We start from the raw sequence: 20,556 nt of genomic DNA, 5'->3' as shown, positions 1-20,556 counted from the left end.
GCATGCCATATCCAGAGATCATATGAAGCAACCGCCTCTAATACGATTGTTGGTTTGCCCGAACCACGAGAATATTGTCCTTTCCAAGCGGTGGGACAATTCTCCCACTCCCAATGCATACAATCGATGCTTCCTATCATCCCGGGAAATCCACGATACTCTCCTATATCAAATAGACGTCGAAGATCATCTGGTGTTGGTCTTCGTAGGTACTCATCTCCGAACAAATAAATTATTCCCTCCACAAAATTCTCCACACATGACCGAGTTGTCGTTTCACCGAGCCGGAGGTATTCGTCGATCGCATCCGCCGCAGTACCATATGCCAAGACACAGATAGCTGCTGTACACTTTTGGAGTGTTGAGAGACCAAGCTTTCCAAGACCATCTCTCTTTTGGCGAAAGAAGTCAACTTCGTTTGAGAGTCGATCAACAATGTGCATGAAAAATGGCTTGTTCATTCGAAAACGTCGTCGAAAATAATTTCCAGGACACGTTGGCGTTTCACTGAAATAATTATTCCATAAACGTTCATTGCCTCTTCCCGATTTCTTTCGATAGAAAGTCGTTTTTTTTCTTTTTCTACCTCATACATCTTCATCACCACCAATGACAAGTTTTTCGAAGGCTTGATCAAAACGTTGATCAAAGATTTCATCAAATGTATCATCAAAAGCTTCATCTAAAAGGTTTTGAGAAGAAGATGAAGCCATATGATTAGTGATTTTGGTTTGGTGAGAACTCGTGAAGAGACAATGAGAGGAGATGGTCTGGTGAGAATGAGAGAGGAGATGGTTTGGTGAGAATGAGAGAGGAGATGGTCTTGTGTTTGTATAACAATGAGAAGAGAGGAGATGGTCTTGTGTTTGAAAGAAGCGTGTCTAATTTATACAAGTGAGTTACAAAAGAGATAAACAATGAGAAGCATGTCCGTGACATATGCATTCAAACAAGACACTACACAAACAAGACACTACACATGTATGTGACTTTACAAGAAGCCTCCTCCACTCGTTACTAGCATATATGATTAAAACCGAAACTTAAGCAACACAAGCAACACAAGAAACACAAGCAACAGAAAATACGAAAAACAGAGACTTATTTTAATTATACCCTAACTCATTAATCAGTTTCTTCTTCAAAGTTTCTTCATAATCCGCGAGTGGTCATTCTCTACCAATGAGAGTCTCCAGAAGCTTGATCTTAGACAGCTCCTTCTTTATAGTCAAATCCTCCTTCTTCATAGACCACATTGACTGAAACTCATCGTAGTCCTTTGCATCACCAATTGGCTTCTTAGAACGAGCTTTTGATGCCTTAACTCCAGGGAGACGAGTTGTTGCTTCATCACCAGAGTCTACATCAATTGATTTAGAGCTTGCAGAGTGAGAAACGTCCACACTCTTCCTCTTTTTAGAGCTTCCCTCAGCTTTAGTCGTAGACAACTCAGTCCACTTTTAGTCATTACGCAACTCTTTCCAAGCATGCTCAAGCGGGAATTTTTTTTTATAATTGGTGAAGAAGATTTCGTGGGCCAGTTTGAGAACATCAGTTTCATTTTGGCCACTGGTTCTCTCTCTGGTCGCAGCTTCAAAAGCTCCACAAAACTTGCAAACGAGGTCATTTATCTTCTGCCAACGATTCTTACAGTGAGCTGCCTCTCGCTTTTCACACCCAACAAGCTTGGGACTAGCGTTGTAGTACGCAGCAATTCGCTTCCAGAATGCAATAAACCTCTGTTCATTCCCCACTACTGCATCTTTGCTCGTGTTTAACCACAAGCTTATGAGCACAATGTCGTCAGTTGGAGACCACGTCCTCCTCTCCTTACGACTGCCTTGAGTCTCTTCACCAATGTTCGAATCGTGTGTGTCTTGACTGGCAAAGAAGGGAAGCTGTGACTCGGGTACATTACCAAAGACCACATTCTGTTGACTGCTAAGCAGGTCAACAAAGTTTGAAGGCTCAGTAAAAGGATTAAATTCCATTTCCGAGGTTAGAGAATAGAGAAAAAACAGATAGGAATCTGTTTTAGATGGATGAGAATGAAGGAGTTTTAAAAGAGTTTACGAGTTGACATATATCAAACTCCCATTTATTACCGTTTCACAACCATAATCAACCACAAATTTAGACACTTCAAACTAAAGCAAAAAATTTATTATCGGCAATTCAAACCAAAGAAAGTCATTTAACTACAACAAGTTTTAAATAACCTAACTAACAACATCAATGCAAACACACCAAACGCATTAACTACCTAACCATAAAGCTTTCAATGGCAGTAAAAGTTTTAAACATTTAAATGTTTTGCGCAGGGGAATAAACTCTTCTGGTTGCAGACGATCCTTCCTGTTTTGCTTCAGTGATGGAGCTCAAGACACAGACAGACAAGCAAAAACAAAACAACAATGAGAAACTGAGGTAGAGAGACAAACAAACAGAAACAAATCATTGTTCAGGACACTCGATTCAATTCAGATAAAAGCTATTTCAATCTAATATAACTCTTAAACAATAAAGACAAGAACCATTCATGAAACAAGTGATAAACAGAACCGCTATCATGAGACCCGATTCAATTGAGAACTCTTAAACAATTAGGACATGAAACCATTCAGTTCATACTATCTCAACTCAGTTACAATATAAACCAAGTCTTTTTATCAAACGTTCAATCAAATCATGTTGAAATTTTACCTGAATCACAGACGCTTCATTGTTGTTGTCTCGTTTGACCAGCCTCCGTCTCTTGGTCCGTCCATCTGAAGAAACAAACACAGAGACATATCATTAGACAGAGACATAAACAAAGATAGAGACATATCCGTCTGTCTCTTTACCTTTCTTTTTGATTTTGTAGAGGAGATTCATCGCGGATTCGTCGAGGAGAGAGAGAGAGAGAGAGACGAGGAGATATCATCGTCGCGGAGGCGTCGAGGAGATCGACAGAGACCAGGAGAGATCATCGTCGCGGAGTCGTCGAGGAGGCGTCGAGGAGACCGAGAGACACGAGGAGACATCAGCGCCGATTGATCACGGAGCCTTCAGGGAGATCGAGAGACACGAGGCGACATCAGCCGTGATTGATCACTCAGCCATCATGGTGGAGTCGACAGAGAGATTGGTTTCGTCTAGAGAGAAGATGGCGGAGTCGTCGAGAGAGAAACACAAACGACTTGTGTTTCGTGAGAGAGAGAGAAAGAAACGCGGAGTGCTGAGAGAGTGACACGTGTTGGCAAGCACCGCTGTTTCCTGAGCTTAATTAAGCGTCGATGTTTGGTTAATAACATCATTTTCTTTTTTTTTAAAACCAAAAATCACATAAGCATCTCCCTAACAACCCGCGTTAATGCTGTTCTAAGGGCATAATTAACCCTAGCACCCCAAATGGGGTGTTTAATTTTTTTTTTTTTTGGTTTTTGTCTGAATTAAAAAAAAATTAAAAATGAACCAATCGCGGACCGCCACGTGTCAGTGGAGCCCGCGAACAGTGGGAACAACCAACGCTTACTGCGCTTGTTCAAGCGCTGCTACTTACTTTTTCCATTCTTCTTTTTTTTTTAAAAAAATGGTTAAGCACCGGGGTAAGCACCCCGGTTAATGGTGGTCTAAGTTGATTAGTTTAGCAATTTGATAAGCTTTTTGATGAAGATAGGGCCAAAAACACCCACAGAAACGAGATAATTAGTTAGATATTAGTATAATTCTGTTAGGAAATCCTATAACATTAGTATGATGATAATGTGAAATTGCAAAGAATAATATTACACTTATTTAGCTAAAAACGGAAATACAACAAGTTAAGACTGCCCTAAAAATCGCACATGTTTTCCTGCTCCATTCAAGTGCTGTGGCCAACTATGCGATTTCTGTCTTATACGATCAATGATGCCTGCAAGAATATTTTTCTTCTTTCGGTTGAAGTGTTCCGGTAAACGTAAGTATTTGCCAATGCCTCATTCCTCGTCGGTTTTAGGGTAGTCGTAACTCGTCATCTCGTTTCTGTGGGTGTTTTTGGCCCTATCTTCATCAAAAAGCTTATCAAATTGCTAAAGTAATCAACTTATATGTCTATTCCCAATCGATTTGCCTATACAGTGGTAATTTTGAACCTTTGAATATAGACGACAAGTTGCACATTTGTGTACACAGTCAAATAAATAATTTGAGCTGAAAACATGCTTTCACACATATTTATACTGAAATCTAACATGATTTTTTTCTGCCAACCAAACGAACATGACATAGTATGCTACAGATAAACGAACATGACTTACAAATACGCTTCCAGTAGCACTGTGAATTCCACCACCACCACATGATGCGTAATTCACACCTTTAGTAGTACATCACCACTTGCGTTTGGTGCTAGATATGGAACTGCATAATTTGGTTTCCCTAGCTTTTCTCCTATAAACAACAAAACAACATTAAAATAAATATTAGTATAATCATTACAAAAATGAAATATCAGTTTATATTTTGGATGAATGTTTCTATTAAATTACCGACGATATCAGCTATAGTACGGCCATTGGTATACCGGCGGGTTGGATTGCCACAGGATGGTTTGAAATCAATGCCATTAGGAGGACTATTAGCTCTAGACAACGATTGCCATAAGGACATCAACCGAGGTGGGACCCGACTCAAACCCGAAACCCGATGGGTACCCGAATCTTACTCGATATATAGTTAGACAGAAAAAAGGAAAATAAATCGTACTCTATATATAGTCCGACCCGACCCGACCCGACTCAAACCACGGGATAGTTTTGATAGGGTTTAAAGCATCTAAGGTGTTAATAATTCGGGTATCCATCGGGTCTCGGGTTTGAGTCGGGTCGGGTCCAAGACCCGTGGGTCCTCCATAAAAAGATCCAATAGAGTAAAAACATCGGTTCGGTTCCTATCCGGACCGGGTTTTTTCGGGTCGGTTTTGGATCGGGTCTTCGGGTTAGCTCTATTCGTCTTTGATTTTATATTATCACGAATTGATTTTGTTTTTTAAAATCCTAATGTTAAAAAGTATTGTTTGCAAACATGGATAACAATATAAAAAGAAATATAATATCATTTTAGTATTTTCATTAATATAATTTATTTTTTCATATTTCACTCAGTTTAACAATCTCATTAATTATATTACATTAACAATACATCACATCGTTAATTATATTACCATAATAATAATAGTGCAATTTTTTAGTTAATAGTTAATCAACATTAACTTTGTGCCAATTATACAATCAAATATATAAAATAATTATATTTTGCATAAGATTAAACATTCAGTTTAATTTGTTTTACTATAACTTTTTTTAGTTTCAATCGGTGGAAAATTACGTAGCCAAAAAATAATTCAAATACATATTTTGTGAATAAAATAATAACTTAAATCAAAATAACAAAAAATGTATTACATTTATTTTCACTTAATTTTCCACTTTATATAATTATTTTACTAAATAAAAAAAATCATTTCTATTTCATTTAGTTTAGCCAAACACATAAATAAAGTCCTTTTTATTAGTTCATATAATCAGTTAGGCTTGAACATTAGTTATCCATTTAGGTACGAGTTGTTATTTTTGGGTATCGTTTTTTTTTTTGAAATTAGGTCCCGTTTGAATATTAGAAATTTATGTGTGGATTTTGAGTTGGGTCATTTTGTGTCTAGATGAGTTCGGTTCTGATGTATAAAAACCTAAAAATATCTAAAAACAAATGTATCTGAAATGGATTTAGATATTTGTACCAAAATAATCATATTATCCGATTCGGTCCAACTCTTTTAAATACAATTAGTTATATTACGGCTAATCTAAAATATGTAACACTAATTATGAAAAATGAATATCAATATATAAAACTATAAGAACCATACTTGCGCGGATGCGCGGATCAATATCTAGTTATTTATAAAAGGCAAATTAAATTAAGGGAAAACAAATTCATCAAAAAGAATTCACCGCTGCGGAGATTAAACCCGGGTCACTCGCGTGATAGGCGGGAATACTTACCATACTACAACGACTCTAATGTCCATTAACAAAAATGTAATGTTATTATCCGAACCTTAATAGGTACTAGGTCCGTTTCCGCGCTACGCGCAAATTACATATTATAAATTTATTTATTAATTTTCGTTAAAATTAAAAGAATTTGCAGATAGAGAAAATATTGAATGCTTTTTCTTATAACATCCCTAAAGTATATAAGTTAGAATAAATATTTTCAGCTAAATTACTTCATTTGCAACCAATCAAGTGAAAATAATGCTAGGCTTATTTACTCCAAAAGGAATAATTGTAGGGTAATATTTTCTCTATTTAAAACAAAACAAAACTTTACTTCTAATTTTATTTTTATTTTTTCCCTTCTCTGTATTTTTTCCACTTCATTACTCAGAATTTATATCGTTTATAGTCGTCTTAAGTTGACTTATGTGACAATAAAATGACTCTTATTTAACTTTCTCCACCTCGTAACCTGTTACACACTAATAATACACAGTAATTACTCATTATTATAAGGATAAATAGTTATTGATCAAGTTATGAGACCTCATCGTCATCTTCTTCTTCTTTGGAAGAAATCAGTTGGACTTTGCAGCTGTCATCATAGTTGGATTCATTGGAAGATTGAGTGTCAATAGGACTATAGGAGAGTTCGATAGCAGCCAATAAGATTTTAACTCCATATGTAAACTGATCTCATCTGATAACATTAAAGTATCTATATATATGTATCATGATGGCTGTTGCCAAAAAAGCATATAGCTATACAATGAAGAAAAAAAAGTACTTCTCCCAATCATATATTTCGTTCTCAAAAAGAACTGTAATAATCGTAGTTAAAACTATGCTTTTGTGGAGGCAATTTTCAACAAATCCTGCAGCTGTGCAAGAATACCCTTCCTGAATCTACTTTTGTTCAGACTCTTCACATCAAATTCTACTGCAAATATTTCACAAACCGGTCTGTGATCTGAACACCAGGATTCTCTTGGAGTATTAAGAAACAGGGTCCCAATCATATTCTTTCCGCTACTTTGCTAGATTTGAAATTTCTAAAATCAATTTTTTTTCTCATAAGAGTACCAAGCAACTTTATAAGAAGCTAATGAATTAATGTAGGCTAAGAATTGCAACACAGTATAAGAGAACGTGTTTTCCAAAGATTCTTCAAAGCTATACCACTACTGATATTACCTTTGAATTTGCAGGACTAATTTCAAAACAGAAAAGAGAACGTGAGAGGACATGAATGACAACGGGATTGTTGGAGATGATCGTTTAAGCCATCAGAACAAAGAAATCAACTGAAAATATTCATATTTGCAACAGCTCAATATGAACAATTATAGGGATGATAACTGCATAAGCAAATCAGAAGAAATTAATTTAATTATAATATTAGATATTAGATTATAGAGATACCTTAGACTCTAGCATCTTCAAATTTCTGGTGTGGACTGATCTTTTCTTACTTACACAAATTTAGTCTTTATTGGTCGAGCCATCTGTAATACACTTCTCAGATCAGTGTTTCTAAGCTAAGACATCTATCAAGATGATGTCAATATAACAACAAACATGATGCATTCAGGAAAAAGATAATCAACCCTCAATGAAAGCCGACCTTAAGAAGCTGGCGTAGCATGCATCTTCTTCGGGTGCCAACTCTATAAACGTATGGGATTAAAAAAATCTAACCTCACACAGAAGTGCATCTTCTTCAGAGGATCATAGTCGTAAAGAATATGTACACCATCTGCAAAATTAAAAAAAACACATGTTAGGCGTTAAAATAAAACCCAGAAATACATCATTGTAACCAAACCTTCTTCTACACTGCCTTGTGCTTTTCGTAGTGAACTTAGAAGCAATGTTCGCACAACTGAAATCAATGTAAGGATCAAAGCCTCCTCCTTTTTTCCAAATAATCTTGTTTTCATCTAAATTTGTATATGCGGCCACAAAGCATTTCTTTGACCAACGTAGCTCACCAGACTCTGCATTCATCACAAAGAAATGAGACTTATGGAAGTTCAAAAGAAATTCTTTTGTGCGTCTCTTACGATCTTCCATCCTCAAGATCGATTCATTGTTACATACATTTTTTTTTAATCCAAACTGTCTTACCAGGACAGTCTTGGTCACCACTCTGAGTTGCAAATTGACCATTCGGGGTCTAATCTCCATCTAGTGATAGTCTAACAGGGAGTGTAGACTATCAAATATACGTATGACAGAATTGAATCTGCTCACCTAAATGTAGCAAATATATTTGATGTTGCAACAGCAAATAGCAGTTTTAAAATGCAAATGGTGAAACTAACTATATGAGAAACATCGCATACCATGAAACACAAAGAAGCGATCCAGAGACCGTTATGACTGAATATCTTCCGACCCAGACCAGTTATCCAGGATCTCCTCTTTGATAAGAACAGATCACAACAACATTAGGAGATGAGTAGAGAAAACACACAAAATTCAATACTTTAAAAATCAAAATATAAGTATAAAGGAGTATACGGAATAGAGATCCATCTTTCGTCCTAAGACACATATGGGAACATATCCACCCGAGGACCAACAGTCTTTGAGTTTTATTCTCCTTTACCATCGATATCTCGAGTTCCATCAGCTAGACAATCTAAATGATTGTTAAATTTCGTTAATAAACCAGCAATTTTTTTCTTTTTTAAGGAAGCCAAGAGATGTTAACTTTTCAAGAACAAAGAGAAGAAAGCTTACGCACGTTCACATCTACCGAGCTGATTAACTCCATCAATGAACTAAACGCCTCATTAAGTTTTAATATCCAAAGCATGTGATGTTAAATGTCAGTTACACTGAGCTCCTCTTTCGATGAGATGATTAATTAACATACTGAACCTGTGTACAAATACAGAAAACATATACGCTAAAGAAACTGAACCTGTGAGTTTGGACTTGTGGACTTGGATCGATATTGGCTTATATAGAATAAGAGAGTGGATTTATATCGTCGGTTTGTATGTTTTGAAGGAGTTATAATGGCTGAATTGATGAAAGAGGGTGAAGAAACGATTCATAATCGCCGATTGAATTGTAGGTTTTTTTCTTTTCGTTGGATGACATGGATTTTAAAGCTCAGATGTCACTTTAATTGGCCATGAATTTTTTGCCTATGTGGCATAGCTAGCTGATGTCCCTAAAGCCTTTTTAGTATTGTAAGATTTCGAAAACCATGAAAATCCGAATTAGCAAGTGAAATAAATATTCAAAATGTAAATAAATACTTTAAATACTCAATTCCATGGTTATTTTAATATGAAAATAAATATCTTACAAACTCAAATTCATATTTTTATTTTTATATGATATCTAAAAATCTGAAGTAGTAGCCTGAATCCGGAATAAGTATGGTTTTTTTTTTAACGTCAAAAAGCCATTTTATAACTCAAACTTGAGGTGGTATGGATAACCAGACCGTAATAGAACAACTAATAAAATGTAACTCTCTATAAAATGTTCTAACAGTCTTATCTAAAAAGTCTGAAATCTGATTGCACATTCGTGGAACATGAATGATGTTGAAGTCCGGAAAACATATCTGTAGCGTCTCTATCTTCTCCAATTCCGTCGCAAAGTTTGGCTACGTATGAGGTTCATTTATCATTGCAATCAGATCCTTACGGTGTGTCCCAAAGCTCTGGAATAAGTATGGTTACAAACTTAATTTTGCAATGAGTTATAATTTGCATATGAACCAAAATCTTTATTAACCAAACCGATCATACTTAAACAATATGTGAATATTGTCTATGAGAATGGATCCAGAAATCTGAAACCCGGAAAGACCTAATCTAAACCTAAATTAATGCCGAGACCTAAGAGCATCTGCAACCGTGTACCCCCATTAAAATCCTTAAAAAAATGATTTTCTATTTTTTTAACTATTTTTTTTTCAGATTAAAAAAAAAAAATCTAACCAATCGCGGGCCGCCAAATGTTAGTGGGGTCCGCGAATAGTTACCAGACTCCACCGAATTGAATCCTTAGCGGAGGAATTTAAGAACACCGACTTGCACAGAAACCTAAAAATCGTGGAATCCACATAGTTTTATAATAATTTATTTTTTCAAAGACTCCAACTAAGGATCATTGTTGGACTTTGCTCTGAGAATGATAACAAAAATGCAAGCCTTATTACAGGAACTTGTATTATCCCTTAGCTTTATGATTTATGCCTAACACTCGATCAAGTAGATGAGATGATGTTAACAAGAAAGACAAAATAATTAACGAGAACATTTTACCATGTTAAAAAAAAGAAATAATTAACGAATATAATTTACCAAATTAAAATGAAGAAAAAAATGTAAATCGTTACACATAACAAAACGAAACAAAACTATTGTTTGGGGGTTCATTCTCTCCCTTGACCCGAGAAGCTAGGAGCCATCGTTAATTCAGTCGGACTATCAAACGGATCCGATGACTGGTCTTCAATCGGCGGGGAACTCTCCGACACACGCCACATCTTCACCGACCTATCTAAACTCCCACTGTACACGATCCACCGTTTCTCACCGGAAGCCGATTCTTGATCTCTCTCCACTGCCATACACTTCACCGGACCTGCATGTCCCTTCAACACCGCAATACACACGTGCAATCCTCCTCCAACGTCTCCGCCTCTGCCGTCACCACGCTCCGGTCTCCTCCAAACGCGAATCCCGAGATCAGCCGAGCCGCTGAACAACAAGCTCCCCGCAGCCACGAGGCATAGCACGGCGAGTTTATGCCCCTTCAAAACGCCGCCGTTTTTCATGTTATTATCCCGCTCCCAGAAGTTAACGGTTCCGTCAGACGAACCGCAGTAAACTAACGTCGCGCTCTGATCAACCGCGATCGCCGTAACGGCGCAGTCTTGTTTCAGCAGCGTCTCGGAGAAGAAATGTTTCGTCTCCTTGGCTTGGTCCTCTCTCCTCCACACCTTAACCGTACCGTCCGCCGAACCGGAGAAAACCAAACCGTCGAAACCCGAAACGACGGCGTTTACGGCGTCATCGTGGGCCTTCACCGACTCCAAGCATCTGAGGTCCGAGATCCTCCACACTTTAAACGTTTGGTCCCACGACCCGGAATACAAAAGCTTGTTGTCTTCGCTCAACGTGAGGCACGAGATCGCGTCCACGTGGCGGAACCCCTGAGCGCTGGTGCTGGTCGGGTTCTTTCTCATGAAGCTGAAGTAAGAAGAAGGCGTGATGGAGTTTCTGAGGTAGTCTCGAAACACGGGCATGGTACCTATACGGCGAAAGATGTTGGAGTCTTTGGACGAGATTTTCCACACGCGGATCTTCCCGTCTTGATGTCCCGTGAAGATCTTGTCTCCGGCTAGGACAATGGCTTTGACCAAACCGCTGTTGGATTTAAAACTCGAGAACTCGGTTTGGTTTTTCCAAACCCTAATGTTCTTGGAGTCAGATCCCGTGTAGAGTAGGTCGCCAGATGTGGCTAGAGAATAGATATGGCCTTCTTCGCGGAAGAGAGAGCCCATGAGGATGTTAGGTGAGTAGTTTTTAGGTTCTCTTGTGTTGGCTGTGGACTTTATCCCCGAATGGGGCGGTTCCAGGTCGGTGGGATCGACGTGTGCGATCCATGGGGATTTGGATAAAGGAGAAGTGGAGCCGACAGAGGGAGAGACATCGACGTATGTTATGTCATAAATGTCAGGATCTGGATCAGTTTCTACACTCTTGAGTTTTGGAAAGTTCTGGCTGTTGGTGTCTCTGCTTGAAGCCTTGTGATGCATTTGAAGAAATCAAGAAGAAAAGATTAGGGTTCTCTGATTACGAAGACGCCTAAAAGAAGAAGAAGAAGAAAGATTGGAGACGATGGTGCATGCCTAGACTTTATGGATAGTTGTGTGTTCTATATATAGTTTATTCAGAATTTAGAACCGTTTACATCGGAGGACTCTCCATTGGTGAATTAGGAGTTAAAGAGGGAATATACGAAGTATAGGTTAGTTTTATGTAAGTCTCTTTTCTATTATTAAGTTTTGTTATGTATCCCATGGTCCTAAGTAAATTACTTCCTGGAGATCTGTTTTAAAAAAGGCTAAACAGTTTGCTGATTATATAATAGAAAATTGGTATACATAGTTTTAGAAAACAAATGATATATATACTTCATATACTAAGAAAAATATTCTACTAAATTTGATATTGTTCTTTCCATGTTTAATTTTTTTCTAATGCAATGAAAATGTAGCATTTCATGGTTAAACTTAAATCTTCGATACCAATTTAATATGACTTATTTTTGGGTTCACTCCCTACGGTGAACCTCTAGGTTCACCGACTAAGATTGTGTTATTTCATATTTGATAACTTTAAAAAAAATATATATATTGTCAAATTATATTATGTTTTTAAAATTAAAAGGTAAAAAAAATAAAAATAAATAAATAGTAGTAATTACAAAAAAAATATTTGTAACGTCGTCAGCAAAACATTAAACTCTAAATCCTAATCTCTAAACCAGAAATCCTAAATCCTAAACCCTTGGGTAAACCCTAAACTCTAGGATAAATCCTAAACTCTAAATCAAAATCACTAAACACTAAAACACTCAAGGGTTTAGGGTTTATGATTTACGGTTTAAGATTTAGGGTTTAGAGTGCTAGTGTTTTTTATTTAGAGTTTAGAATTTATCCAAGGGTTTACGGTTTACCCAAGGGTTTAGGGTTTAGGATTTAGGGTTTAGGGATTAGGATTTAGGGTTTAGTGTTTTGCTGATGATGTTAAAAATATTGTTTTTTAATTCTTTTTTCTGTAACTACTATTTTTTTTTTTTTTTTTTAAAACATAATATAATTTGACAATATTTTGTTTCCTTTTTAAAAATATATCGAATTTGAAATAATGAAATTCTATTGGATGGTGAACCTAGGGGGTGAACCAAGAATAACTCATTTAATAATCGCATGAAAAAAACTAATTAATGCTTTCACGAAGCATTTTAAAACTTAAACAATCTGATACCGATATTTACATATCAGAATCCCCTTAGTAATCATTAATTTCGATTTTCTTCCATTGAAAATCAACGTAAAATCAACGTATCACATCTTACGTACATAATGTTCCATGATAGTTTCTATTGAAATCGCCGTTTGACAGTTTGCACAAGTAGCAGTGATACACCATATAATCAATGAACGAGAACTACTCCAAAACCAAGTAGCCAACTATATAAAGTATGCGACATATTAGTATGGACAAAAGCTATGCATACCTTCACTAACTTATTGGATAATCAGTTTGGGGGTTCCAGAATATTTGATTGGTTGGACAAACAATTTGAATCCAAATACACCTCTATAAATTAATATTCGATAAATTAATAATCTCTATAAATTAATAAATTTCGCCGGTCCCAACTTGGGCTGATCCAAAATTTGACACAAATCGATAAAATAATAAGATAATAATTTTTTAGAAAATTCTATGTAAACATATGGTCACATTAAAATTATAAATTAATAATTTATATGTATACATATTTTATATAAGTAAGAATCTATTACTATATTATTTATTTTATATTCACAATAGAATTATCTTTATATTTTCTTAACAATTAATGTATTTTTGATGAAATTTAGTAATATTATATATAAACCATATTTAATTTCTATGCAATATATATTATATTCACCAAATAATATAATAAAAGGTAGATAAATGACAAATTTCAAAAAATAACAATTAATGTCTATACACTAAAATTTTATATTTTTTTTATTTTAGAATAAATATATCTTAAAATAAAAAATCTAAATAAGGAAACTTTTGTAAATTAGTATCTCTATAAATTAATAAAATTTCAAAGCCTCAATTTTATTAATTTATAGAGATTTACATCTTTTAACATCAAAACATGCATGCATCCCTTCTATCTCTAAAAGAAGACAATTAATACAAGAAAAAAGTATGCAACAAATTACAACCTTTATTTATAAAATATCAAACGGTCGATTGGTTCACAGAGTAGTCCATATATCAAATATGAACTTTTAATTTTACATCAATATATTTAACAAAGAATGAACAAACTAAATTGTTTATTTTACCAAGCTTGAAAGTTGAAACATCGGGTTGCCAAGATTCATCTGCCTTTTAAGGGCTTGCCTAAAACTGCAAAATACCTAGTATACGAATGATCTTAGCACGCTTAGTTATTTTTATTCATTTTTCATATTCGTTAATTTGCGTCACTTAATGCCTTTGATTAATTTTCATATAATTTATTAGTAGAATTCAAGCATGCATAATGCATGCTATACAGAATCAATACAGTACTAAAAAGGGAATAAGGGCTCCACTCATGCTTCCACATCCTCAATAATAATCACCCAATAGGAAACCACCGTTGAGCCCCGTCAGGCGCTGCGCGCTGCATTTGGGCCTCGCATCCTCTCGGCCCGTTAATGTTTGGAATTTGAAACCCGGAGAGCCCATGATTCGGTGAAGCCTCTTGAATGATTTTCGGATCCCCTGCTTCGTCTCTTCTTCGTTCTGGCGATCCCACTTCAGCAATAAATGGATCTCACTCAAAAACAAATACGTAATAACGTTTTGTTTCAATCTAAAACCAAAGACCTTGATAAAAAAAAAACCTAAACGCCAAAATCCAAAAGTCGAAGACGTCGATTGTGTAACGTCCACCACCATCAAAGCTATTAAAAGCTTCAACTCATCCATACTCATCATCTCTCTCCCCAATCCAAATCTCCTCTGGTAGCTTCCATGGATGAGAAACAGTCAGATTTCCAGATCCAAAGCTTTGAATAAATCTAGCACCAAAGCTCCGGCAATATCAACCAGTGCATCTACGTCTAAGAATCCAGCGAAATCACCACTAAAGCTCCAACTGAATCGACCACCAGTTCCATGGATAAGAAAAAAGGCTTCGAATCCTGCAAAAAGAAAGATCCTCATAGGGCTTGATCTGTTATTTATGGCAAAGAGGTATGGCTTGATATTCTATATCCCTGAATTTCATAACTTTTTTTTATCATCTAACCTATACTACACCTCAACATGAATCTGTGCTACAAGGTCCATAAAGAAAAGCCGTGTGGATTGTGTCGATTTCTTCATCAGAAGTTTCTATGGATCCGTGAAAACCCATTTGATACAGCCTGGTGATGTCTGTTTTAGAGGTAAGAATGCAATACATGCCATTGTCCATATCAGATGCTGGAGGTTGAGAAGACAATACAGGAGGCGAAGAAGGCAAGTCTCTATCTTCATAGGATCCCTCATAATGTTCCTTCTCAAGAGTTAAAAGGAGTTATTACGGGAGATTTCAAAGTCGAGGTTAAGGTAATGTTTTTGTAAACCCCACCCCAATATGCTAATGTTTTCCTTCTCACTAGGAAACTGAGGTATCATGTTTTGTTTTGTTTTTGGGCAGCCACCAAAGAAGCTAGGACCTTATTATAGTGCAGAAGTTGTTTTTAACTCACAGAAGCATCGCGTTCTCCACCTTCTTCGACTCTTGAACCGCTTCGTCATTCCCGTAATCGAAATTCCTCATCGCTCCGAAAATCATTACCTCCCTTCCATTCCTTGTGAACTTCGTATTTACCATCTCCTCACCATTACAAGAGAAATCCCCAAATCGATTTGAGAAATTAGGGTTACGTTCAAACACGGGTTTCATTTTGTTTGATTGAAATTAAACACATCTTTTGATCAATAAAAATAAACATGTGTGATAATCTTCCGAAAAGTCCACTAGCTCAGTGGCAAAACCCCCTTAGGACCACGAGTGCACGGGTTCGAGTCCAGGCAACAACAATTTTAATTAAGCAAAACGACGTCGTCTTGAGATTTTGTGTTTAACAAAACAACTGAATGAAACGACGTAGTTTCGGCAATAATTAACGGTGAGTTAACACTGTCTTAACTGTCGGTTAACGGTGTGTTAATCTGGTTAGTCAACCGTAAGTTTGTGAATTAACTAAAAAAGTCAACAAAAGATCAGGGTTTTATTGGTCAGGTTCGAGTACAGGTTTTTTTTGGCAATTTCCGCAAAGTTCAGTGTTTATTTGGCCGATTTCTCTATTAAAATTGAATAACTAAAGTTGGTTTTTGTTCCATTTAAATCATCTTTAAAATCAATCTTATTCTTATTCTTATAAACAAACTAACATATTTCTTACCGAGTAAATGAACAGAAAATAGATTTTCTTTGGAAAATAGATTTTCTTTGATTAACATATTTCTCACCGAGTAATAAATTTTTGGGCAACTTTGCTATCATGCATCTGTACTTATTGGTATCATGTGTTCCAAATTATATTTTTCATAACAATGTATTAAAATATACATACATGAATTATTTACTGTACAAAGATCTAAAAAATGATACATTAATTAAGTATCAGCTTTAAAATTTAAAATAATATTGTATCTGCATCCAAAATTTATTTCTAAAATAACCGCATATAAATTTGCAAATTCTCAACATTGTATCTGTATAGAAAAGGTTAAGGGGTTTAATTTTTGTCAACTTTTGTAGCTAATAGTTGTACTTTAATGTATTTTCTATTTCATTCAACAATTTAAACATTTTAATATGGATTAGTAATTTCAAACAAATTCAAATCTTTTCTAGAGCCATTTTATTTAAATTATAATTATTCTAATATAGGTACATGTTAATAATATCAAATGACAAATAAATAAACTTTAAAACGTTTTAAAGTCCATTTTTGTACAAATTTACGAAATCTACATAAACAGAGAACTTGCACACCTTGCAAGCATTACCTCATGCATATGATCTATCTAGCCTTCTATCTTAACTCAAAATTTTATGTAAAACATATCCAATTTTGGTCCCAGCGGGACTCTAATTTAATTTTGTTATATTTTAATTTTAATAAAATTAAAGTTTTTGAGTTTTTGAATTAATTACAATTATGAAGAGCCTCGAATTTGAATTTTTTTCAACAATGCGATTTTGTTGTTGTTTTTCTTTGCTAGCCTTTCATATTCTGATTATTTTTATTCGGTAAGTTTAATATTTTGGAAGCGATGAAATCTACAACTACCATTTTATTTAGTCAAAACAAAAATAATCAGAAACAAAAAAGAAATTAGAGAAAAGAGTAAATATAAAAAAGTAGAGAACAGTGAAAGATGGGACAAAATAGAAATGCTTCATGTTTTATTTTTTAAAAGTACATCTATTTGTTATGAAAAGAAAATAAAGAACATAAGTTTTATTTAGTTTTTTTAAATATTAAAACAATTGTATGACAATATATTATTATAGCTTTAAATATTCAATTTAGTCAATTTACGTAAATGTAAAAGTGTAGTTTTCAATAAATTTAAATAAAAAAGTTGTTTTTAAATAAAATCTTACATTGGAAATTTATTAATTTTTTTTTACAATTTAGAATAGATAAACCGCGCGTAGCGCGGTGATAAGCTCTAGTTTATATAAGGGAAGGCATGCCCTGTTTAAAGTCAATACATTAAAATCTAATAATATACTTTGCAAATTGTGATCTTGTTGTCTATATAAATATTATATATCACACATACCAACACAAAATCAAGCAACCGATCAAACCAGGTATTATATATGTTTTTATATATTTTGTTTTCAGTTACAAAAAAAAAGGTGTAATCTTGGAGACAAGTTTGGGAAGGGGAACTGCGGTCCTGATTCGGTATTGTAATACTACATATGCAAAATCATATCCATGTTTAGTTTGTATTCAAATTTTCTATCCAAACTAAAACTAACATGTTCAAACATACTTTGACCTAATTCTATGAGTCAATTCTGTGTGTCTTTGTTCATAAACCGTAGTAATCAAAACCATGTTCTTTTTGAGAAAGTAATCAAAACCATGTTGTTAGTTTTTTTTTGTGAAAAACAAATTAAATAATCTTCTTTTCTTTTGTCTCTTTTCACAAATCTTCTGCATCGCTAAGAGTTTTCGATTGCTCGAAGACAAACACGACGCCTGAAATATCTTCCCCAGAGAATCACATTCCCTCTTCAGCTTCAGGTATGTAAATGTATAAATGATGTGCTCGATTGAGGGATTACGCCTATTTATGCAATTGAAATCCATCACAAATGGTTATTTTTACTTCTTCAAAATTGAAATATGATGTGAAATTTATGCAAGAATGAGTTCAAAATGGAAACACTCTGGTGATGAAGGGGAGAAAGGAATGCCTAAAACTTGTAGATGTGGAGAAGCTTCTTTAATTAGAACTTCAAAAACCTATGAAAATCCAGGGAGGCTTTTCCATTGTTGTCCAAATGGATCAAAAAAGGAAAAAAACCATTTGCTTAAGTGGACAGATGAAGCAGTTGTCGAAGAAATTGATGATATAAAGGACAGCTATGGGCAGAAGATAAAAGAGATGAATGACGTCATTGTTGAATTTGAGAAGGAGATCGAAGAGATGAAAACTACCGTCTATGGTTGTGATAAAGAGTTTAAAGATTTCGTTGTTGAGGTTCGAAGCTTGAGAAACATAATTGTTTGTGGATTTACCATGTGTATCCTCTACTATTGTGTTATAGCATTATATGTGTAACTTACCTGGAATTAAGGAAGCAACTAAGAGCATGATTATTGCGAAGTTATTAGAGTGGAGTTCTTAGCGGAATATAAGAACATGTATCTTAATTTTTAACTAAAAAAACTAAGAACCGTCTCTTAAAACTTTTATTTAAGAGCCGGTTCTTAGCTTTTTTAGTTAAAAGTTAAGAGACAGATTCTTATATTCAGCTAAAAATTCCACTTTAAGAACCCTCCAATAATGTCCGAAGGAATCAATGTGAGACTTATTGGACCTAATTATAAAATTGGGTTCTTTTGGCAAATACTTTTGGGTTCATGTAGCTAACTGACCTTAAATATAACATCATCATAAAAACGTAATATGTATATCTTCTTATTAGATTATACTTGTAACTAGTTGCAGAGTGAAAACGACACATTAAAATGAATGATTTGTGACTGTAACCAAATTATACAATAACAGACCGAACAACAGACTCGATTTGTGACTAGTTGCATGTTACAATCATTATAGCACTGACGAGGATTTTGTTTTTAGTTTATGATTCGTTTTAGGTCTGGGATTATTCTTTTACTCGGTTAGAGTTTGATGAACTACCTTAGAGCATCTGCATCGCGATGAAGTGAGCGTCTCTAAAGGGTGGGGGACCCACGATTTTGGTAAAAGACGATATGTTATGTTGCAGAATAAAAGACGTATATTAGGTGGTTTTTGCACTATAGCGGGTTTCACCGACACGTGTCGGCCCGCGATTAGAACGCTTTTTAATTTTATTTTATTTTAATCAGAAAAAAATAATAAAAAATAAAAAATAATAAAAATAAAAAACTTTAGAGATGCAGATGCTTTTAGATAACATGGCTTCTTCAGGTGCACACCTTAGGCTAGTATACATCGAAAAGGTTAAGACATACATCAACTATACGAGTGCTTGTTAAGATAAACAACAAAGCGCGAATGTTTTATAAAAAAGTGGTCGCGAATCAAGCAAAAGTTTTTTGTACTTAAAATAGAACCGTCTATTTTAATAGGTGGGATTAGTAATACGAATAAACCAGAATTGTATTGTCAAAAAAAGGAAGAAGAAGAACAGACTCGTTATATTTTATAATGTAAATGTCAATATATAAACTATGAGTTGTACACTTGTACTAAACATCCTTAGCAAAAATGATTTTACAAAATAAAACTTGCATTTGTTTCATGACGGTGAATAAAACAACTTAATGCATATACTACTTGTATGATAGTCTCATAAATGGTACGTACTGTCAATCACTCATCTTATATAAATAATAAATTTAACTCCGCAAATGACACAGACAATAACTCTTCATTTCCTAACCACTTTGGGACTACCTTCGAAATCTTACATCTATACACCTATATACTCCTTTTTTTGTCAACCTATATACTTTTTCTATGAATTAATAAAGACTCGTTTAGGTTTGGAATCATATAAAGACGAACTTGAAAAACAAATACTTTGACAACCCTTGGACATATTTGTCTTTTTTTTTTTTTTTGAAACTGACATATTTGTCTTTCTAAATTTGTTTTTAACATGGAAGAAAAACCGCGTACTTTAAAAAAAGACACGTACTCGATGCAAATCTGGATTTTTAATTTATTGTTTTCCTAATTATTTTCACATTTCTTCTCAAGTCTTTCCCTTGAGCATGTTACACGAATTTTGTTAAGTCTTTTTATAAGAGTTTAGCGTCTTTATTTTTAATAAGAGGTGTTTGAATCTCACTCATTGACTTTAGAAAAATAACAAGCATTTATGAGAGTCTTATTATAAGAGTACAAAATATTTTTATACGAGATTTTTAGTTTGAAAAATAAGCAAACACATGGCCAAATCACAGCTTTAAATTACTTTCAGCAATTTATTTGACATTTCACAGTCACACTCTCGA

General features: G+C 34.6%; 2 protein-coding genes and 3 long non-coding RNA genes across 12 annotated transcripts; 2 read left to right on the top strand and 3 right to left on the bottom strand.

The window, feature by feature from the left end:
- Positions 1–1,169: 1,169 nt before the first annotated feature.
- On the bottom strand, positions 1,170–1,991 carry LOC106303262. The gene is made up of 2 exons (XM_013739581.1): positions 1,652–1,991; positions 1,170–1,432 (listed from the first exon to the last, which is right to left on the bottom strand). Exons 1-2 carry the CDS (start codon positions 1,989–1,991, stop codon positions 1,170–1,172), a joined length of 603 nt encoding a protein of 200 aa, XP_013595035.1.
- Positions 1,992–6,722: 4,731 nt separating this feature from the next.
- LOC106304374 lies at positions 6,723–9,120 on the bottom strand. Of its 8 annotated transcripts, none has more exons than XR_001262723.1 (7): positions 8,776–9,120; positions 8,372–8,670; positions 8,154–8,279; positions 7,852–8,023; positions 7,725–7,782; positions 7,221–7,531; positions 6,723–7,063 (listed from the first exon to the last, which is right to left on the bottom strand). It is a non-coding gene; the product is annotated as an uncharacterized LOC106304374 (long non-coding RNA). The 8 variants fall into 8 exon arrangements; XR_001262726.1 differs by having other exon boundaries at positions 6,723–6,966; XR_001262727.1 differs by having other exon boundaries at positions 6,723–6,963.
- A 1,308-nt stretch (positions 9,121–10,428) lies between these two features.
- Positions 10,429–11,853, bottom strand: LOC106305093 (myosin heavy chain kinase B-like). Its single transcript, XM_013741472.1, has one exon. The coding sequence runs from the start codon at positions 11,815–11,817 to the stop codon at positions 10,429–10,431; it is 1,389 nt and encodes a 462-aa protein (XP_013596926.1). The 5' UTR covers positions 11,818–11,853.
- A 2,731-nt stretch (positions 11,854–14,584) lies between these two features.
- Positions 14,585–15,535, top strand: LOC106305578. Its single transcript, XR_001263016.1, has 3 exons — positions 14,585–15,040; positions 15,131–15,397; positions 15,489–15,535. It is a non-coding gene; the product is annotated as an uncharacterized LOC106305578 (long non-coding RNA).
- A 2,432-nt stretch (positions 15,536–17,967) lies between these two features.
- On the top strand, positions 17,968–18,695 carry LOC106305579. The gene is made up of 2 exons (XR_001263017.1): positions 17,968–18,105; positions 18,229–18,695. It is a non-coding gene; the product is annotated as an uncharacterized LOC106305579 (long non-coding RNA).
- The last annotated feature ends 1,861 nt before the right edge of the window (positions 18,696–20,556 follow it).

This window comes from Brassica oleracea, chromosome C7 (genome assembly GCF_000695525.1).
Source record: "Brassica oleracea var. oleracea cultivar TO1000 chromosome C7, BOL, whole genome shotgun sequence".
NCBI classification, from domain to species: domain Eukaryota; kingdom Viridiplantae; phylum Streptophyta; class Magnoliopsida; order Brassicales; family Brassicaceae; genus Brassica; species Brassica oleracea.
The sequence above is the reverse complement of the archived record's forward strand: the minus strand, read 5'-3'. Positions and strand labels throughout refer to the sequence as shown.